The following is a 19,842-nucleotide window of genomic DNA, read 5'->3' on the forward strand; positions in this document are numbered from 1 at the left end:
TCAAAGCAGCGGAAACATTTACTCAAACAGCAAAGATGACAAAGGTACAAAACTTAACATAGTGGGGTAAGTTTTGCACATGTGGGGTTGTGCCCCATATTTGCTACCATAGCAGCGGCCATTTTATTTGATATCATTTTCAAAAATGTGGTACCCAAGAGAAATATTCTGCAGAGAATCCCAAGCCCCCAGGGTAGACGTTTAAATAATGCTCTGTGGATGTTATACCCTGCTTTTTAGCATGAGCTTGAGGTGATTCCCTACAATGTAGACATTCTGTTGCCTCACGTTTGAGAAGGAAACAATAACGACCACAGTTAAACATAGCAATATACAGTCTGAGTAGAGACACAGCTGTTCGATATGGGGCATTTCTGAAATAGGCTTTGGAATACTGTGCATTTGCTGTAATTCACATGCAAAACATTGGCAAGATAGGGACATTAGTTTTTTTAATGCCACACCCCTATAAATTCTCATGCCTCATTTCCTTGTCTTCCCCTGGTAATTTGTAAGAACTGGAAATCACCTATAATTAGCAAATTCTACTAAGAATACCTAGTTAAAGGCTTTGCTGACATAGTACAAATGGAGAGTAGCACATATTTTTCTTTTACATGTCTTTTTCTGATCTAGCATTTTGCATGCTAAAAAGTCAAGCTGTTGTTGCTTTCTACTAGTAATAGACATAAATGTTAAGAATGAAGTGAAAATAGCTTAGCAAATTACCATAGATTTTTTTGCCCAGGAGAATGAAATAAAGTATAATAGGTATTGTTTATGGCATTGTGGACTAGTTAGATTTAGTGTGATTTTTACTTCATGTCTACACTGGCTATATAAATCAAAAATGGTGAAATTCAGCCAGTACATCATGTCAGCATTTCTAGCAACATTATGGGACTATTACGTGTGCAATCTATAGGTTTCAAATTGGAACATCTATATTTGATGAGGCCATAGACATAATCCCAAATATGTGCATACATACACGTGGATTTAGTCTGACCTGACCTGTTCTTACACTTCTTGTGGGTGAGGGATTCATTATTTTTTTTTTCTTTTTCCTTTCTGCTTTTTGATACCTATGCAAGTTCTTTCCTTCTTTGCATTTGTGAGATTTATTATAGGCAACATTGTTTGAAAATGATTTAATATTAAAAGTCCCATGGAAGGAAGTAGAAATATTTTTAGGCAACATTTTGAAAATGATTTAATATTAAAAGTCCCATGGAAGGAAGTAGAAATATTTTCATTAAAGAGGATCTTAAATAAAAATCATTAATATTTTTTCTGTGTAAATATATACTAAACATAGAAAGAGAAAAGCTTCTGTGTTTGTACTGTAGGTATAATTTTTAATTTTATTTTCCTTTATGCGGATATACAAGTCTGCATGATCTTATTTTAAGGTGATATTGTGAGATTTAAATCCTATTAAAATAAAGCTTAGTGACTGTTATCAGGTAAAAAAAAAAAAGAAAATGTTACATGCCCTTATCAAAGCTTTCAGGAGGACGTGGCTTAATATTAATGAGAACTTATAATGAGACATTCTGGTTGCCGATGCCGGTAACAATGTGTGTTGAACTTACAGTATAAGTTTTGTTAAATCCACTATTACGATTTCAAAGCAATGGTGCTCTGTCTTGAAATGAAAGGTGTTAAACATGGACTATTTTTCAATTAAATAATTTCTGAAGAGAAAGGAGAACCTACATTTCTGCTACTTAAAAGCAGTTTCATTTTTGCATGGGCACATGACGTATTGTTGTTCCCATATAAAGCTTGGTATTCATATACACTTTCAGCATTGATCTTCAGGTACTAAAAGGAGAGTGCTGCTTCTTTCCACATAGCAGCTGCTTCCTATTTATTTTCTAACACACGCTTTTCTGCATTTAAAGGGAAGCAGTCTGAAAAGTTAAGATCTCCATTTCAATTCAAAAGCAGTTTGCAAAGGAGTCAGTCGGAGCTTTTTTTTTGCAACACGATTTACTCCATATATCACTGCATCTTGTGAAAGGATTTCAAGCAGCTGTGTTTCCCACTTTCCAAGGCAGGATAGTTCATGGAAAGAGAATCGCAGAGTGCCACGTCACAGGTCAAGCTTGCAGAAGGGGTATGACTCCCGCTTTGATAATCTCCTCCTCTTCTGGCACCAGCGTTCAAATTCATTGGAGCTCAGGGCGGGAGCAGTTCTCTGCACTGCAGCCTGGCACTCAGGCATGTTCAACACTTTCTGTTGGCATTATTCGACATATTGTCACTGTGACTGTTCGACAAATTGGTTTTTGGCATAGAAGCAACTGCCCTAAGTTCCTCTTCCTTGTAGCCGCACCGCCAGGAAAACGAGCAAGTGGAAGAAGAGAAGGACAAGGAAGAGAAAGATAAAACAGAGATGCTGTTTGAGCCTGAATTTTCTCAAAGCAGCAACATACTGTGCACTAAGAAACAACTGATTGTGGTAAAAAACAAAAGGGCTGTGTTGCAGGTTTGGGGTAATCAGGTTTGATGTAGAGCTTCTGCACTTGGTTTCCTTCCCTAGCACTACGCAGGCAGCATATGAGCATGAGAGTTTGTCTGCTGAGAAGCGTGTAATTATTGCTACATGAAAAGCCCGAAGTCAGCTGTTAACCTGTTTGGCCTGGGGAGGTGAACTGTTGAGACTGCTCTGATGGGGTAACTTTGTGCTGCTTATTGCATGTGGCAGGTAGCAGTTGGTGGGTGTCCTACTGTTTGCCAGTCTTCCTGAGGTTACTAGTGGCTCTGCATGCAATTCCTCAGCCAGTTGCAGGAAATGTAATCTTGGGACTATCCTGGCAGCAGTAAATTAGATATTCGTTAGGATGAATATGCTCAGCTGTGCTCCAATGCCCAAGAAACACCTGATTCATCATTTTTACTCCTGGTTGATATGGAAATGTGTGTGAATTGGGGTTTTCAAAATTTCTGCTTGCTATTCCTAATGAGACAAGGGCGCTTTTTCAGCACACCTAGCAGTATAGGCATGAACGGCATTAGCATACTTGTTTTTATTCCAGGACACCCTGCTTAATCTCTGTTTCCACAGCTGAGGAAGGATTTTACTTTGGGACCAGAGCAAAGAACTGCCAAACTAGTGCCTAAGCATCTTCCAGATCACAACAGAGACTGTGTTTGAGGCTGAAAGGCAGATGACATGCACTAGCTGGACGCCTGGAGGCAGCAGAGTGGATATGTGCTCTGAATTGTAACGGTATTCCCTGTTTCCTGCAAGGTTTATGAAAGTGAGGGGAGAGACTTGCCAATGGCTGAGAGGCAGAAATCCAGAGGTGAGATAAGCAGCTTCTAAGAAGTCCCCTCCTAAATAATGATCACCTAGGATGCATTGTAAGCGTAGCCCACATAGCCTACTTCAGGTGTGCTGTTGGGATATTCTGGGGAGTTGTTTGTATGTGCTTTATAGGCTTTTATGAGTTGGTGGATGTCAGTCAAATGTGAGGCTATCTTTTATTAATCCCCAGGGTGTGTGTGAGTGTGTGCACGCGCATTGTCCTCCTTCATGAATTTCAAACTTTGTCCGTCTTTTATCTTTCAGTGTACAGTGAATTGGAGTGTCTGGTATGTTGCCTTAGACAGCTTTGTTATCTATGTGCAAAGTTTTGTTATCCTGCTTCTAGGGCTTTCGTGAGTTTTAAACATGGTGCCTTTTTAGCTACATTGGCTAAAATTTAAGTGTTGGGGCCTCTCAACCAATAGACTGTGGTTTACATTAAATGGATCCTTTATAGATAAATCACAGTTTTAAAATGGTGCTGTTTTGGCTGATGGGGGAAAGCACTAAGAACATTTGCAACACTAATAATGCTACAAAATGGAGGAGTTCAGCTTCATGAGGATTTGAGCTTACAGCAGAAAGTCTGATGGTCAGGTCAGAGATCTCTCCTCTTGAGAGCTATTTGTTGCTGGAGTGGCATGGCTGCAAGCCAGTGCTTAAGCTAGTCAAAGGCCTCACCTCCTGGAAAAATTTGTGTTCCTTGCCAGATTTAGCTGTAAGCTCTTCTGGTCTTATTTAGGACCAATGCACTGGGTCAACAGACTTCAGAGCTTCAGCCCTGGTGATAGGGCATAAATAAAAAGAGAAAGTAGAAAGTGAGTTTCAGGCTTTATGTGTATGTAACTTCCTAAACCCCATCCTGTTCAGACTTTTGCTACTCACCTGTGCTCTTAATCTGATCTCAGACTAGCAAATACCTTCACAGAATCACAGAGTGATTGAGGCTGGCAGGTCATCCCCTGCTCAAGCTGGGCCACCTAGAGCCGGTTGCCCAGGATGATGTCCAGACAGCTTTTGACAGCTTTTTCCAAGGATGGAGACTCCAAAACCTCCCTGGGCAACCTGTGCCAGTGCTCGGTCACCCTTACAGTGAAAAACTGTTTCCTGATGTTCAGAGGGAACCTCCTGTGTTTCAGTTTGTGCCCGTTGCCTCCTGTCACTGGGCACCACTGAAAAGAGCCTGGCTCCGTCCTCTTTGCACCATCCCTTCTGGTATTTATACACATCAATGAGATCCCCCTGAGCCTTCTCTTCTCCAGGCTGAACAGTCCCAGCTCTCTCAGCCTTTCCTTACAGGAGAGATGTTCCAGTCCCTTAATCGTCCTTGTGGCTCTTCGTTGAACTCTCTCCAGTATGTCCATATCTCACTTGTATTGAGGAGCTCAGAACTGGACACGGTACTTCAGCTGTGGCCTCACCAGTGCTGAATAAAGGGGGAGGATCACCTCCCTCATCCTGCTGGCAATACTTTGTCTAATGCAGCCAAGGATACCATTTGCCTTCTTTGCAGCAAGGGCACATTGCTGGCTCATGTTCAACCTGGTGTACACCAGGAACCCCAGGTCCTTTTCTGCCAAGCTGCTTTCCAACCAGTCGGCCCCCAGCACATACTGGTGCATGGGGTTGTTCTTCCTCAGGTGCAAGGCTTTGCACTTCTCCTTGTTGAACTTCATGAGGTTCCTGTTGGCCTATTTCTCCAGCCTGTTGAGGTCCCTCTGGATGGCAGCTCAACCCTCTGGTGTATCAGCCATTCCTCCCAGTTTTGTCGTCATCTGCAGACTTACTGAGGATGCACTCTGCCCCATCATCCAGAACATTAATGAACTGGTGTATCGCCATTCCTCCCAGTTTTGTCGTCATCTGCAGACTTACTGAGGATGCACTCTGCCCCATCATCCAGAACATTAATGAAGATGTTAAACAGGACTGGACCCAGTATTGATCCCTGGGGAATACCTTGTATTTCTAAAATGTCTTTGACGTATAGCTCTAACCAAACAGATATTCATCTTTCAAGACTGCTAATTAGAAGAAATATTTCTTTTTTCTTCTTAAAATGTATTAAAAAGCCTTCTTTTTGCAAAACAGTGTATTTGAACAAATTACTTTGGCTATGAGTTATTTAAAGTAACTTATACCCTTAATTTGGCAGGAGGGAGGGATAAAAGGCTGCCATCACAACAGCATGTGGTGCTCAGACAAGACAAAAACACACTGGGCCCTAATTTATATAGTATTAAATAGCCTTCAGGCACATGCTTAAGTTCAGTCCTGCTCAAGACAGCACAATAAAGCCAGTGGACATTTTGCTAGTGGATTCAATGGGACCATGATTTCACTTAAACCTTTCAGAATTTAGGAGTTCCATTAAAATGGTGCTTAATGAAATAAGATGGCAAACAGCAGAGGTTAAGAGTTGAGCTGATGTTTATGTCACAAAAAGCCTAAAACTCTCAACTGTTTTAGCAGTTATTATGCAGCAACTGGTAAGTCAGCAATACTACATTAATTTACAGCTGATAAGCCTATAAACCCAAGTGAGCAAATCATCTTCTATTACTTTTTTCAAGTGCGAGACCCACAGTATGGGCTGTAAAGAAAAGAACATGTAAATTTTTACATTTACAGAGAAAGGGTATGCTGCAACAGGCAGTAGGTAAATGCCTCCCTATGTGCATTATTACAAAAGGTTGGAGGTATAATATGAAATATAATCTTGCTAACCTTCCTTAGGCTAGGCAAATGAATAGAGAAGCAGAAACCAATAAAGGTATTTCAGCTTTTTTGCCAAAAATTTTGATGTTGGTTCTCCTAGAAGGAAAGGCAAAATAAGAAATTTCAGCAGGTGCTTGTTTATGTTTTTGTTTCCTTTTGTTCATTTTCTCTTGCTAAGTTTGTGTAATGTAGTTTTGCTGAAGGAAATGAGGAGCTGATGTGCTGAATATTTTGAAATAGCTGCATTAGTTGTTTGCATGTTTCCAGGGAAGTAAGATGGAAAGGAAGGTTATTTTTCCAAGGAACATGATCTTGGTACTACTACATTTTTGTGAAGTGTTGGGTTCTTTGTCATTTTGCAGGCATCCTGTATAATCGTTTACAAAAGAGAACAGGACCTTCAAATCATACATATAACTACTCACATGACCAAAACTTTCTCCAGACAGGCATAACTCCAAACCCAACCAGCACTTTCTCCAAGAATTGCCTATTCCTAAATGCCTTAGAGACTAGTCCCCTCTGCTCTTTAGAGACGCTTTATCTCCTTGCGTATTTCAGCAGCAGTTTTGTCAGCAGATATTGCTTATTTTCTTTTGTTCAAATACTAATTTAGGATTTGTTGCCAGAATATAGCAACATTTCCAGTAAGGACCTGGATTGCATTGTTATAAAAATATTTTAGTGGATTATGAAGAAATAAAATACAGTCTCCATTACTTTAAGCCTTTTAAGTTATGCTTTAATTCTACACCCTTCTTTGGATTACATGGTTTCACCAAGAGAAATCCATGGCTTCTACTGCAGAGAAGGTCAGACAAGATGATTATAACGGATTTTGCTGGCCTTAAAATACATTAAATATATGAAATAGTTTTACCTTGTTAGAGTTGACTTTCCCGAACACTAAGTAGTATATCTTGTAATGAACACTATGCTACACTAGCTGCTTTAAAGAGAGCTGAACTGAATGAACCCTTATAGAGGTACAATAAAGATGCTATGAAATATTTTTCTCTTTTGTGTAAGCCACTGGCGTAGGCAGGAAGAGGTTGTTTTATGTACTTATCTGATGGGCTATCTTACCTATGTGAAACTTGGTTTGTTTGAAATTACGCAGTAAGAGAAATTTTCTATCACTGCCAACTATACACAATTTTGAAATGCTAGGAGATGGGTTTATGGATTTTTTTAGAACATGAGGGGAATTATGTCATTCAACTACAAACACTAACTGGTTTGTTAGAGCAATATCTCTTTCATGTAAATCAGTTGTATGGATTCCTTATGGGGGTCACATTTCCTCTACAACTACTTATACCTCTTGGCTGTGAGTCCCCTTCCTCTTCCTGACAAGATTTTCTTACTGTAAATGTATTTGATATTGACAGATGGAGATCAGAGAACAGAATTTATATGCACCAATTCCATACCGACAAAGCCAATACATTCCTGGGTCATTGGTTTAACGGGGGGGAGGGGGGGAGGGGAGCAGAAAAGTAGAGTTATTCCTGACTCCAGGAAAATCCTATTTGTTCTTTCCCTATTTCTAAGATTGTCAATACCTAAAAAAAACTAGACATGGAATGATTCACTCAGCATAGATTTATAGCCATCATACATAGTGAGATCTTTGAAGAAAATATTTTAAGGGAAATTTTTCTATTATGAATGATATCTGATTTACTGAGCATCGTCCTATGGTACAAAGTTCATACAGGTTTTTTTTTTCTGACTGAATCCTACAGCAGGGAGTCAGTATCTTTCTGGAATAGTAATGCTTCATCCTATCATAGCAGTCTAAACTATTTCTGCATGTTGTTGAACACCCTGAACCTGACCAGTTAAGGCTAGGGATTGATTGTAGTTATGTTATAATGTTTTTGTCTAACAACAAAAAAGGCTTAGTTATGGAAATTTACTTTAGGGTTAAAAAAATCTGGCTACTCTGTGATATTTCATTCCTAAAACAGGTGTCCTCATATATATATATAAAAATAAAAAGACTATTTTCTCTTTCTCTTCGAGGATGTCTTGGCCTCAGTAATCTTGTCATAAGAATAAAAAGTCAAGTCAATTAAAGGGCAATTAGGATTTCTTTTCTTGTCATCAGGATAAAATTTGCCCTTTTTGTTAGTACTTTGATTTCTCCTTTGCAGACCTGTATATTGAGCTGAGGGATAGTGTCACTGATTAACATGACAGTAGCTGAACATCATTTGCCAATGTATGCAATTTCCCCCGCTGTTCTTATAAGTTCAGCCCCTATTGCTTTCAAAAGTAAGGATGCTAATTTATGAAACTCAGTTTAATGGAAGGGGTTTTTATTGTTGTTAAAGAATGTAATATAAAAAGTTGAGTGTTGGCTAAGTACAATTAATCTGGGGGTTTGTGTGTTTTTTTATGAAAGAGCAAGCAGTGCCCTTTTCAGAAGGCACACGTTCATTAGAAATCTGATTTGTGGCATTCACTAATTGAAAGTGAGACAAGAAAGCCCTGAACTTAAGTATATATGATTATTTTCTTCACAGAAGGTAAGATAATAAAAATATACAGAGACACAATAGAGATTTGAGCCTCCACAAACTGTGGTCTTTTGAAGTGACCCTGGTGTTCCCATGGATCTACTTCTCCATTTTATATCAGTTCATTTTGCATCAGTTATGCAGAAGAGGACCTTAAGTGTAGACACCTATGACTTTCTATATGACTGTAGCTAAAAGCGTGGCACAAGTGGCCCTTAATTCTTGCATTGCACAGGGATAGTGAGACCCAAAGTGCTGGGTGAACATGGGGCCTATCCAATCCCCTTGAATGGAGCCTAGAAGGTCCATGAGCAAGTCTGACTTGGGCACCTTATTCTAGACTCTGCTGCCTGTAACCAAAGGTGGAGCCTGTGTATAACAAAAGCTTAATGAAGATATTTTCTTCATCATTGGCTGCAATAGTTGTGGCTACCCAAAGAAGCTGAGGGGATAGGAGGTCAGTAAAAAAAGATGCCAAAGGCACCAAGAGAGACAAGGTGTTACGAGAATCGCTGGAGGTGGGGGAGCTAGTCTTTGCTAAACACAGGATGTTTCCAAGATTAGGGAGTTAACAGATTTTTTAAATGGGGGTAAAAGTCCATTGCATCTTCATATTTTGTCCCCAGGTCCAAAATAAGAAAAGTCTGTCTGGTAAAAATTACCTTTTCTGGATTGACTTTCTGATCTTGGAGAAATCTTAGATACTGACTGAATAAAATAAAATTTGTTATCTCACATAGTACGTCCTGCTGTTCTGTAGTCATATCATTGAAAGATCCACACTGTTTAGTGGCTTTTCATTTTCATTAGTATTTTTATAGTTAGTTTTAAGCCGTAGCGTGTAACAAGGTGTATTCAGTGTCATCTAAATGAATTTTGTAGCATTTTGAAGAATATGACTAACACTGGTGAACAGCTCCAAAGTTCCAAATGTTTAATTTGGAAGACATGGTAAACAGCTGTAAAATGCAAAATTTTCTATTAGCTTTACTAATGAGAAAAATCTTCCAGTTAACCCTTGAAATGCAGTATTGAGAATGCAGAGTAGTGATTTGCTAGTTACTAGAGATTAATGGGAAATTCTTCACTGTTTTCTTCCTACTTTATAAAACAGCATTACATCCTTTTACACCTTTTTGCCTTAACTGTGCGTTCTTACTGACATAAATGAAATTTTTCAAGGACAATTCTGTGCTGTGAGAAGATGAATATCTTATTTAAGCTCTCTGTGGGTTACTTATCACACTGTATCACCACTACCATAAAATCCTTTTAGGACATTAGCTCACCGCTATAGTTCACTTGTATTCAACTGGCCTGTTGGTTAAAAGGGCATTATGGGGAAGAGGCATGCATTTTAGCATGTCATAATTTTTGCTTTCAGTAAGTAAATACAGATGTTTGAAAGGCAGAAAGAGAAATGTTTCTGATTTATGTTGACTACATTCATTTTGTAACGGATGACAGTAGAGCCTGCAAATTGATCAGCAGCTGGTTCTTACCCATAACCTGTTGATACTAGTCCAGGCTTTATTTTGACACACTGGGCTTTATTTCTTTCATGTGTCACATGTTGCCAGAAGGCAGCATCAGTTGATCAATAGGTGCAGATCTGGGTTGTAAAAGCTACTCTCGTGGTCCAGGTGCTAATGAAATCAATAAGAGTGAGTGCTTTTTAAGAGACTTGAATGAAGAACAATTACCTGCTGCAGCTAAATTACATTTTGTATTGGATCATCTCTAGGCTGGAAGCTGGTAGGCACAAAAGTGAGGAGGTGTAGAAATTAAGGAGCTGACATAGTGACAGATGTGGCATACCAAAGTACTGAGTTAACCTGTGTTTTGGTAAATTAGATCTGCACTTATATAAACTGTCAGAACTGTGAAAGGCATCTGAAGGGATATAAATTCAAAAGCATGATGCAGGGCTTCATCCTTTCCATCCTTCGAAGAAATATAGAGCTTTAGCACCTTGTTTTGTTTCTGGATTTCTTTTATGTTGCTTTATATTTTATGAATTCTGGGCTAGGCTGCAAATGGAGGCAGTTCTGCAGAAGGTGCTGCAGTCCAGCTGAGACCTGACAAAGGCCAAGTGAGCTATGCTGGGCTATATAGATAATATTACATTGGAGGACACATTTTACATTCCTTGTGTACCCGCAAACACAAAATAATTAAGCGGTAGAAAACTTGAGGCAATCCAGAAAGTTTTCAGGTTTCTGTCAGAATAATTGCTCTCTCTAGAGTGCGCTTCCGTTAACATCTCTGAAAGCAAAAATCCTTTGGGGTGGTAAAACCTTGTTCTTCAAATGCATTGTTGGTTGGTTGTCAGGATGCACTGGGTACACTGGTTAGAGAGTATTTTGTTTGGTTTTATTCTCTATGCCTGCTGTCAGAATGATATATTTAAGAAAGTTGCTCTACTTGGAAGAATTACATTATAGGCATCTAAGACTCCCAGATGCCTCTGGGCACAGGCATCTTAAAAATCTGCACCTTTTTTGGGGTGTTTTTGTAATTCATGTCTTTTTCTGTCATTTTATATCAGTACTTTATCACAAGACAGTCAGCAACAATATCTATTTTTGAATGTCCTGCAGCAGTATTGTCTTGTCGTTAACTCTTGTCATATTTCACTCATTGGGTTTGAAAATGGAAAGTGATGAATGGCTGCAGTGTTTTTTTAATAACATGTCCCATTCTGGAGCTTTCTATAAGAGTAGTCAGTTTTCATTACTTTAAAGTGGGTCATTGAGGGGTTTTGGGTTTTTTTCTTAATATAAGAAAAAGTTGCTAGAATGTCAGTCACAAAGAGGAACCCTCAAAAAAATTTATGGAAAAAATATTTTAAATATATTAAGTTCCCATTTTTTGTTCAATCTTAATGTATTTAGCACCAGTGTGGAATAATCAAACCTAAAATATTTAGATCTTTCTCATATTCATGTACCTTAAAACACCGGTGATCATGATACAAAGCTATCAAAATTTGACAGCCAATCAGATTTTAATGGAAATCCTTTTTTTTTTTTTTTTGAGAAATAGACTCAAGCAAGAAAGCATGCACTTTTTTGTGTTTAATCTGATCAGGAAATTCAAATCCAGATGTTTTCTTAAATTTTAAGATGTATTTGAAACAACAAAGGAGGCTTTTTTTTTTCTCTCCATATATCTAAAATGGGCTACTTTTGAAAGAAATTTCCGAGCCACATTTGCATCCTAATTGCAGCCCATTTCCTGGGTCCACAGTGAGGCAGACTGTAGGGTGGCATTTGGGGCTTTCTGGGGCAGAAAAGTTGTTGGTTCTAGCTGAGCTACCGAAAAACAAGGGGAGAGAGATGAATGGATTTTTTGCTTCAGCAGTCAGCAGCTGGCAGACCGGCTCCTCGGAGCACTGCCATTCAGCAGTTTACAGCAGCCCTGCAGCTGCTCTAGGCTAGGCTGGAACACGACTGGCATGAAGCCGCCTTCGGCTTTGGACAAGGACTCAGCCTTCCAATTGGCAAACAAATGCGTTGGGATTGTGGCTTTGCTCGCTCACGTCTAACGCTCATAGAATGCAGTTGGTACCTGAAAGTCCACTGCAGAAAATTTTGCATGAAACATTTACAGGAAGATAAGAAGAAACATGTTAAAAAAAAACAAGTTCAAGTTTTTCCAAAGTATTTTTCTTGTTGGTGCTGCATGTGTGGTTTTTACTTTTCTGGATTTCATTTTGGGATATTTTTCTTATTCTGACCAGATCATGAGGAGTCTAAATAACTGTAAAATGGGCCAGCAATAAAACTCAATTGGACTAGATTCTTTCAAGCTAAACTACCTGAATTCAGCAAATGAAAAACAATGTACAATTCTTTTCAAACCTGTATGTTGATATTTTTATAAAAATGTTTGTATTATAGCAAAGAATGACTTATATGAAATTCAAAGCAGCATTGGACTTTTTATTGACTATTTTTTTGGAAGAATAATGGGGGGTGGGGGGTGGGGGGTGCAGAGAGGATTTCATGTTGATTTTGACTCCCATCTGACCACTGTTCTCTCTTTTCCTGATTAGAAACTGTTCTTCAGTAATTTGTCATAGGTAACAATGACACTATTGCTTTTTGGCAATGTTTCTATTAAAATCTCTGTTCATTCCATGACTAGCTATGCATCTGATAGAATGAGTCTGTCTTTCCTTGTTAACCACCTTATTAAGGTGGTTTATTAAGGTGTCTTATTGCTGGACATAGGGTCAAACCATTGTCTTAGAGTACTGATGGCATATTCTAAATTTCTATTGATGTTTTAAAATTTAGGTAAATTAGCTCTTAATTTGTCACCACCTGGTATTTGTTTAATTATTCAGTAGGAGGGGAATTTCAGCAAGTTATAGCTTCACAAAACTGAGTAAGACCTTCCATTACCAGATATATATTATTAAATATTTATTGAAACATACACACACACTGTCTCCCCTTATTGGCCAACTGCCAGAAGCAAATATCTTGGAGACCTACAAACCCAGCATGTATTTTCTAAAATGAAAATATTTCATGTGAAATATAACCTTGATAAGGAAGAGAAAAGAAACACCACAGTGCCAGATGTTCAAAACAGAGCATCTCATCAAGATCAAGTTAAAATAGCAATATAAAAAATCATGTAATCATGACTCGTACCTTTTACTGGTACCCAGTTTCAACGATATGCTGTGCTTTGAACATGCTTCTGCACTCCTCATTTTCAAAACTAGTTGATTCTTATGTATTTACTTTAAAACCTACTTTGTTGGTATAACTCATTTCATAAGAATTTTTTCCATCCAAGTTTTTAATTTTTTATTCTATTTCAAGAGACAAAAGTAACTGCTAAGCCATTCTTAAGACTATAAGACAACTTGTATCCAAGACCTCCAGCAATGGTCATGCTTCTCACTGGAACTCGCTTCTGTATCCAAGGCTACAAACGTCTGCAGCAACATGCCTAAGCTCCGATTATTGACGTCATGCTGCTTATGACTGAGTAATCTCTCTGAATGAAGACAAGAAAAAGGGTAGCTGCTGATTAAAGAGATAAATTATATGCTTTTGCTGGCACTTCAATAGCAGCTTTAAGAAGAGAAACGGTTCTTAATTCCTAGACTTTTTACTGCGCAGCGTATACCACCATGAAAAGCTCTGAGGTGTTTTTATTAAAACAAGTATATGCTGATCAGAGTGCAGTATCAGTGTCTATTTTTGTCAGTGTTAACAGGGGGAGGCTATGATTCATCTTAAATGTATTGAAATGTTTAACTTCAATTCTCAGACAAAAAGTTGAGGCAAATAACCAAACAAACTATTTATAAGCACATAGAAGAAAACGAGATGAACAAGAGCCAACATGGATTACAAATCAAATCAATTGCCAAACCAGTCTAATTTCATTCAACAGCACAGTAACAGGCCTTCTGGCTAGAAGAAAAGCTGTAGATGTCAGATTTCTTGCTTTTAGTAAGGCTTTTGATACTGTTTTATAAACATACTATGCAGATAAATAAAACAAATATAGAGTAAATTGGAAAACTGTCCTGGGAAATGACTTATCAATGGCCCAATGTTAAAACAGAAGGCTACAGTAAGTGGGGTTTTATAGTATTTTATACTAATCATTTACTACCTGGATGATGGACTAGGGAATATTCTTACATAAATTTACAGCTTACATGAAGTTGGGTGGGATGGAAAACATATTAATGGATAAAACTGGAATTCAGAATGATCTTGATACATTAGATAAAAGATCAGAGGAAAAATGATTAAATTCAACAGAGGCAAATGAGGAGTTAGGTCTATGTGACAATAATCAGCTGAAAAACTTAGAAATAATTTTGTAGAAAAAAATCTTGGAACTGTTGTGGACAACCAGATGAACATGAGTGAACAATTTCATGCTGTTGCAAAATAAAATTACTAACCTCATACTGAAATGAATTAAAAAGAAGCGGGTGAAGGCAGCCTTCATAGGATTGATTTTGCTGCTTCTGCTTGGTATTGGTAGGGGATTACCTTAAGTACTGTACTCTTGGGCCATCTACTTCAAGAAAAAATGTGGAATTACTGAAGAGAATCTATAGAGAAGACAAGTGTGAATGACTCAGAGTCTAGAAGATGAGTCCTATGAGAAGAGATCGATGTGATATTTTTTTATTCTAGAGCAGAGAAGAGTAAGGGGTAGCTTGACAGCATTCTTCAAAGACAAACAGGTATTCAAAGATCAAACAGCAACTCTTTCTTCATTTCCATAGTAGAGAGAGAGAGAAGGAATAGACTTGCAGCCAGGAAGATTCAATTTAGACATTAGGAAGACCTTTCCTAAAAGTAAAGGTAACGTAGTGGAAAAGGTTAGCTGAGGAGGCTGTACAGATTACATTGATGAATGTCCTTAACAGCTGGTTAAAAAAAAACGTCAGGAACAACATAAGGATAAGCTGATGCTAACCAGAATTGTAGAATAGACTAGATGTTCCATCCTGAAGTTCCTCTCAGTTCTATATCAATCTGTAGGTTCTCAAAGGGCATAGGGTGATATATGGTAACTCCAGAGACAAATGCAACAAATGTGGGGATTTTTGGCAGGGCATTGAATCTGACTCTCTTGTCCCAGTAGGAAGATTTTATTTACTGGCATAGAAGTAAATTAAAAAAAAAAGTAATTGAACTTACAGACAGGTCTCCCCAGGAATGATTCCCTAGGAATTAAATTGAATTTCATCTCAACATCTATGTGCTGTAGGCATGAAAACTTAAGTGATGTTTTCCAGAAATGTTCTACTCCCATTTATGAGTTTTTGGGCAATCAGCACTGAATTAAGTGGGAAAAATGTTATGTCAGTAGTAATAATTTTTGAAAATACCATCTTTGATGCCTAAAATGCACTGCAATACTTGTATCCAAACCTGCGTATGAATCTGCGTAGAAGCATGAACATTAGCCTGCCTGCACTAAAAAAAGGTTGTAAGATGTGAATATTGACTGTATCATTCTTCTGTGTTGCTTAAAATAGAAATGCATGTGAAGCGATACAGATTGTCCTGAAACAATATATACAACTTTCCTATGGAATCATGGAAACATCCTGAAATATTTTTAGCAAAGTCTTGTTGTAAGACTTGGGAGTATTTTTTATTTTCTCAGCTTTGTTCTGCAACGTCAGAGCCCATGTAGCAAAGTAAATGTCAAGAAGCTGCTACTATGTCCTTTCAGAGTTCTGTTGCAGAAAACCTATATGGAGTAAAATTGGACTTTTGTTGCAAATGAATGTCAGAACTAGGTGCTTTGACCATTACCTGGGAAAGCGTGACAGGGCTAAAACAAGGGCAAATGTGTATTCCAAAATAACTTTTAAAATAAACTACAATTGATGCTATTAGAATCCTTCCTCACATAACTGCAGCTTAGTTACCATAACGTGACTAGTTAAAAAAAAAAAAGGAAAAAAAAAAAAATCAGGGGTGCACTAATTGCCATGTAAGTTAAAGATTTCCTTGAAACATCATATGGATATGTATCTGGAGAAGTTAATGAAACACACACCCCCTTTTTTTTGCACACACAATATTAGATAACAAAGGACAGTAGAGTTTAAGTATGTTACGTCAACAACTTTTGAAACTCACAGCTTTCACGTGTTTGATTCTTATTGGGCAAATTGGTGTCATATATGTTTTGTAACAATATATAAAGAGATGAAGCTTTCTTACAAAGCCATATAGGTTCAAAGCTCAAGTTCCTCTAGGGACCAGACTTCCGAACATTCACAGCTTGGCTAGTGCCATTCCTCAGCCACAAGCACATCTCCCTGTGACCTGAGTTCCTGGGCATCACCTCTAGAAGCTATCATCTAGTACAGTCAGTAGTGGAACGGGTAGAATCCTGCTTTGACTGTATTAGCATTTTCCCCTCAACGCTTTATTTTACTTTATACACTGGGAGTATATTTTTTAAATGTCTGAGTGAAGGTCCCACAGCCCCATCATATCCTCCCCAGCCAAGCGTTGTGTGTGGAGGACAAAATGCACTAAGTGCACACTGGAAATCTGCAGTGATCTGGCTTGCCATGTACAGATAAATTCCCCTTATTTAAACAAATACAACTGCATGCATGCTCACACAGCATCAAAAGTTGCTAACATACTGGAATCCTTCTTACATTGTATTTTTTCCAGGCAGCTGAAATAAAATCATTGCTCTGCTCTGGCAAAGCATTTTGTATTTAACTGTAAGTACACAACAAAACACCTAGATTCAAGGGACAATAAAAATGGAGCATGTTCTGAGCTTAACCAAGGCATGAAGATATTCACAAGATGTTCTTTAAATTTTGTACGTATTTGAGAGTATTAAGAGTTGAACTCTATGAAATCAAAATTCTTGTTGTTTCATCATGTGAAATGCTTTTGAAAATCTGTTTACAATTCATGGAACCTTTTTATACATTTATTATGTTCTGAAAAAAAATTCTCCTTTGATTTAAACTTTTTTTAAAGAAAATGCCCAAATCATTACCTATAACAAGCATTTTTCAGTATTAGTTCTGTTAATTACGAACGAACAATACTTCTATTTTATGCTAGCAGTGCTTTGGGTGTTTTACCAGCATTTAAGATTCGTCTTTCATTTTAATCTGCTAGCCCCATGTGCTGTACATCTGTAGTGGAGTGTTTTATATACTCCTACTATGTTCTATTACTAATACATTTTTGTTTTGTTTCCCCAGGCTACATATCCAAACAGAATGGTGAGCCAAAATCTCAGCACAAAGGACAGAAAGTCAGCACATACTCCCACCGAGGACCCTTTTAGATACTCATCAGGCAACCAAGCAACGGTCTATGAAAGCAAGAGCTGTCAGCTGTCTAATTTGTGTCTGAGCAACCTCCTGAAAGAAAAGGAGATCGTGGAAGTCATCAAGCATACTAGAGGCACGTACGAAACCCTTGCTTCAGAGGTCACCCAGAACGGTTTGGCCACCACGGCACCAAGTACAGCAAAGCCAGCACCCAAGGCAGACAGCCACCCAATGTTCTCAGGAGCTCCAAAAGACCAAACTGCTGTACCTCGGCAGCATACCACTTTCACAGGGAGACTCGGACAGCCTCCGAGGGGACCCATCTCTTTACACATGTACAGCAGAAAAAATGTTTTCCTCCACCACAATTTACACACAGCAGAGCTACAGACTTTAGGTCAACAAGATGGATAACAAGGTGCTTATATTCTTGCCATGGAAGGAGAGTTGATTAAAGAGGAACATAAGCTCACCTAGAGCTCAGTCTTCAGTTTTAATCTGCTACTACTTTCACCTGAAAAAAAAAAGTAAAAAACCTAATGTTGTCTGTAGGTTCCATACTTCCCCATCTGGGATTGTGGCAAAAGGAAGAACTAGATTGTTAAATAACTAGATTGATTTGTCATGCAAAAGTCACCATGGGTATAATAAATGGGACCATTTGGCTGGCATTGCTAGTCCAACATTGGCTAAATATTCCCCCCCCCCCCATAAGCCACTATCATTCCCTGAAGTTCTAGAAGGTGATCTTAAGTAATACTGTGTATGTTTAATAATGTTACTGTTAAAGTAGATGTGAGGAATGAATAGATAAGTAATTAGTAAACCCTCTTGAATTTCATAGAAACTAGGGAAATAAGGAGTCAGAAATCTCTGAGGACCCTCTTTTTACGCTTTTTTTTTTAATACAATGAAATTTGCTCACTTGTAGAGGTGTGTTACCGCTTCCTGCTGTATGTATTTTATGAATGCCTCATGCCACAAGTAGAGGAAGTGACTGTTTTTCCTCTAACAGCAAGGTTCATAGAGGCTCACCAGGTATTTGAGTCAGTAATTGGCTCCCAAACTGCGGATGCCACCTTCGTTCCTCAACCTTGCCTTCCCTCTCCCCACCTTTATTTAACTACATTTGTTAAAGTGTTTTTGTTCTATGAGGACATGTCAAGTTATGGTGATGTTTGTGCTTTACAGGCACTGATCACTCATGACACAATGTGACATTCTATGCGGTGTAATGCATCATATAATTTCATTTCACTTCCCAAACCAAAAATGGGTGAAAGACTAAAGTAAGAGAAATTGTCTTATTACCCAGTCCAAATTACCTGTGTAAGTCATAATTTCTGTAGACTGTATCATCTGTACTTAATGATCTGGTTTATACCAACTCAGCGGGTTTGCTAGTCTTGACATATTATACACAAGCGAGGTTAATCTAATGCTACCTGACGTGCAGCATGCTGGTCTGATGGGAATATGAAATCATCTGATCACACCATAAACTTGTAGACTTGTCACTAACAAAAGATCCTGTTTTCCCCTTTCAGAGGGCTTGAAACCAGGCATCTCGGTCAAGTTACTCTAAATGTGTGGCATATACTAAACATGACACTTAGTTTACAACCTCTCTGATGGAGGGTAATCTGTTTGAATGATAATAGCACATATAGTTAGTAGTTTATAAATAATCTGGCACGTTTAAATACGATTGAGGCAGATCTGAGACAAGTCACCTCTCTCTTTAACTGGTGATTGATAACAAAAGACAAGGGTGCAGCACATTCTCACACAAAGAAACAAACCAGTGTGACTTAACTGAAGTAGCATATAATGAAAAATTAAGCTGCTGTAGCTACTAAAAATGCTGTAACTTTTAAAAGGGAAGTTGCATAGGGCATATAAAATGAATTAATGATACAAATTTTACCTAGTGTTAAACGTATCTGCTTAAATACTTAATATTTGGATTAATACAAGGATTGGTTAGATTAAGAAAAAATTAGACTATGAGTTTGGCAGATATTCTGCAAAGCCATTTTAGCAGCCTGAACTTTCAGGATTCTATTTATTGAGGATTTTAATTTGGTTAGAGCAAATTTTATGCCATTATCTGATGTTGAAGAGAGCAGGTTTTGTCTAAATATTCTGTAGTGGTAATTTTGGGTATCCAGAGCTGGATACATAAGAATCAAGACAAACATTTGCCAAACTTCTTCGTGTTCGTGTGTGCGTTGCTTCTGCCAAAACAGAATGTGCAAAAATTGCAAACACAGCTTGACCGAATTAACTATGGGTATTAAAGACTCCCAGTCCTGCACTGAAACTCATAGTTTAAAGTCTACCAAAAAAAATTAAAATAGTAGTAACAGAATTTCACTATTCAGAATCACGTTTTCATCTCAGCAGTCTCTTAAAGTCATGGTAGATTGAAAGGACGGTTGGTTCTTACTAACAATACATTTCGGTCT

The 19,842-nt window shown here is 38.1% G+C and overlaps 1 protein-coding gene across 3 annotated transcripts in view; it reads left to right on the forward strand.

Annotated features, from left to right (window-relative positions):
* The window catches only part of CCSER1 (coiled-coil serine rich protein 1), a 687,005-nt gene extending 669,217 nt beyond the window's left edge, over window positions 1-17,788 (forward strand). For 2 of the 3 annotated variants that reach the window (XM_009273535.1, XM_009273534.1), the window contains one exon: window positions 17,303-17,788. In XM_009273535.1, coding sequence (XP_009271810.1) covers window positions 17,303-17,788 — 486 coding nt within the window. The remainder of the gene's footprint in view (window positions 1-17,302) is intronic. The other variant, XM_019470564.1, reaches the window with a different exon arrangement.
* Window positions 17,789-19,842: the final 2,054 nt, after the last annotated feature.

The sequence above is a fragment of the Aptenodytes forsteri genome, unplaced genomic scaffold, assembly GCF_000699145.1.
Source record: "Aptenodytes forsteri isolate BGI_AS27 unplaced genomic scaffold, ASM69914v1 Scaffold93, whole genome shotgun sequence".
Classification (NCBI taxonomy): Eukaryota; Metazoa; Chordata; class Aves; order Sphenisciformes; family Spheniscidae; genus Aptenodytes; species Aptenodytes forsteri.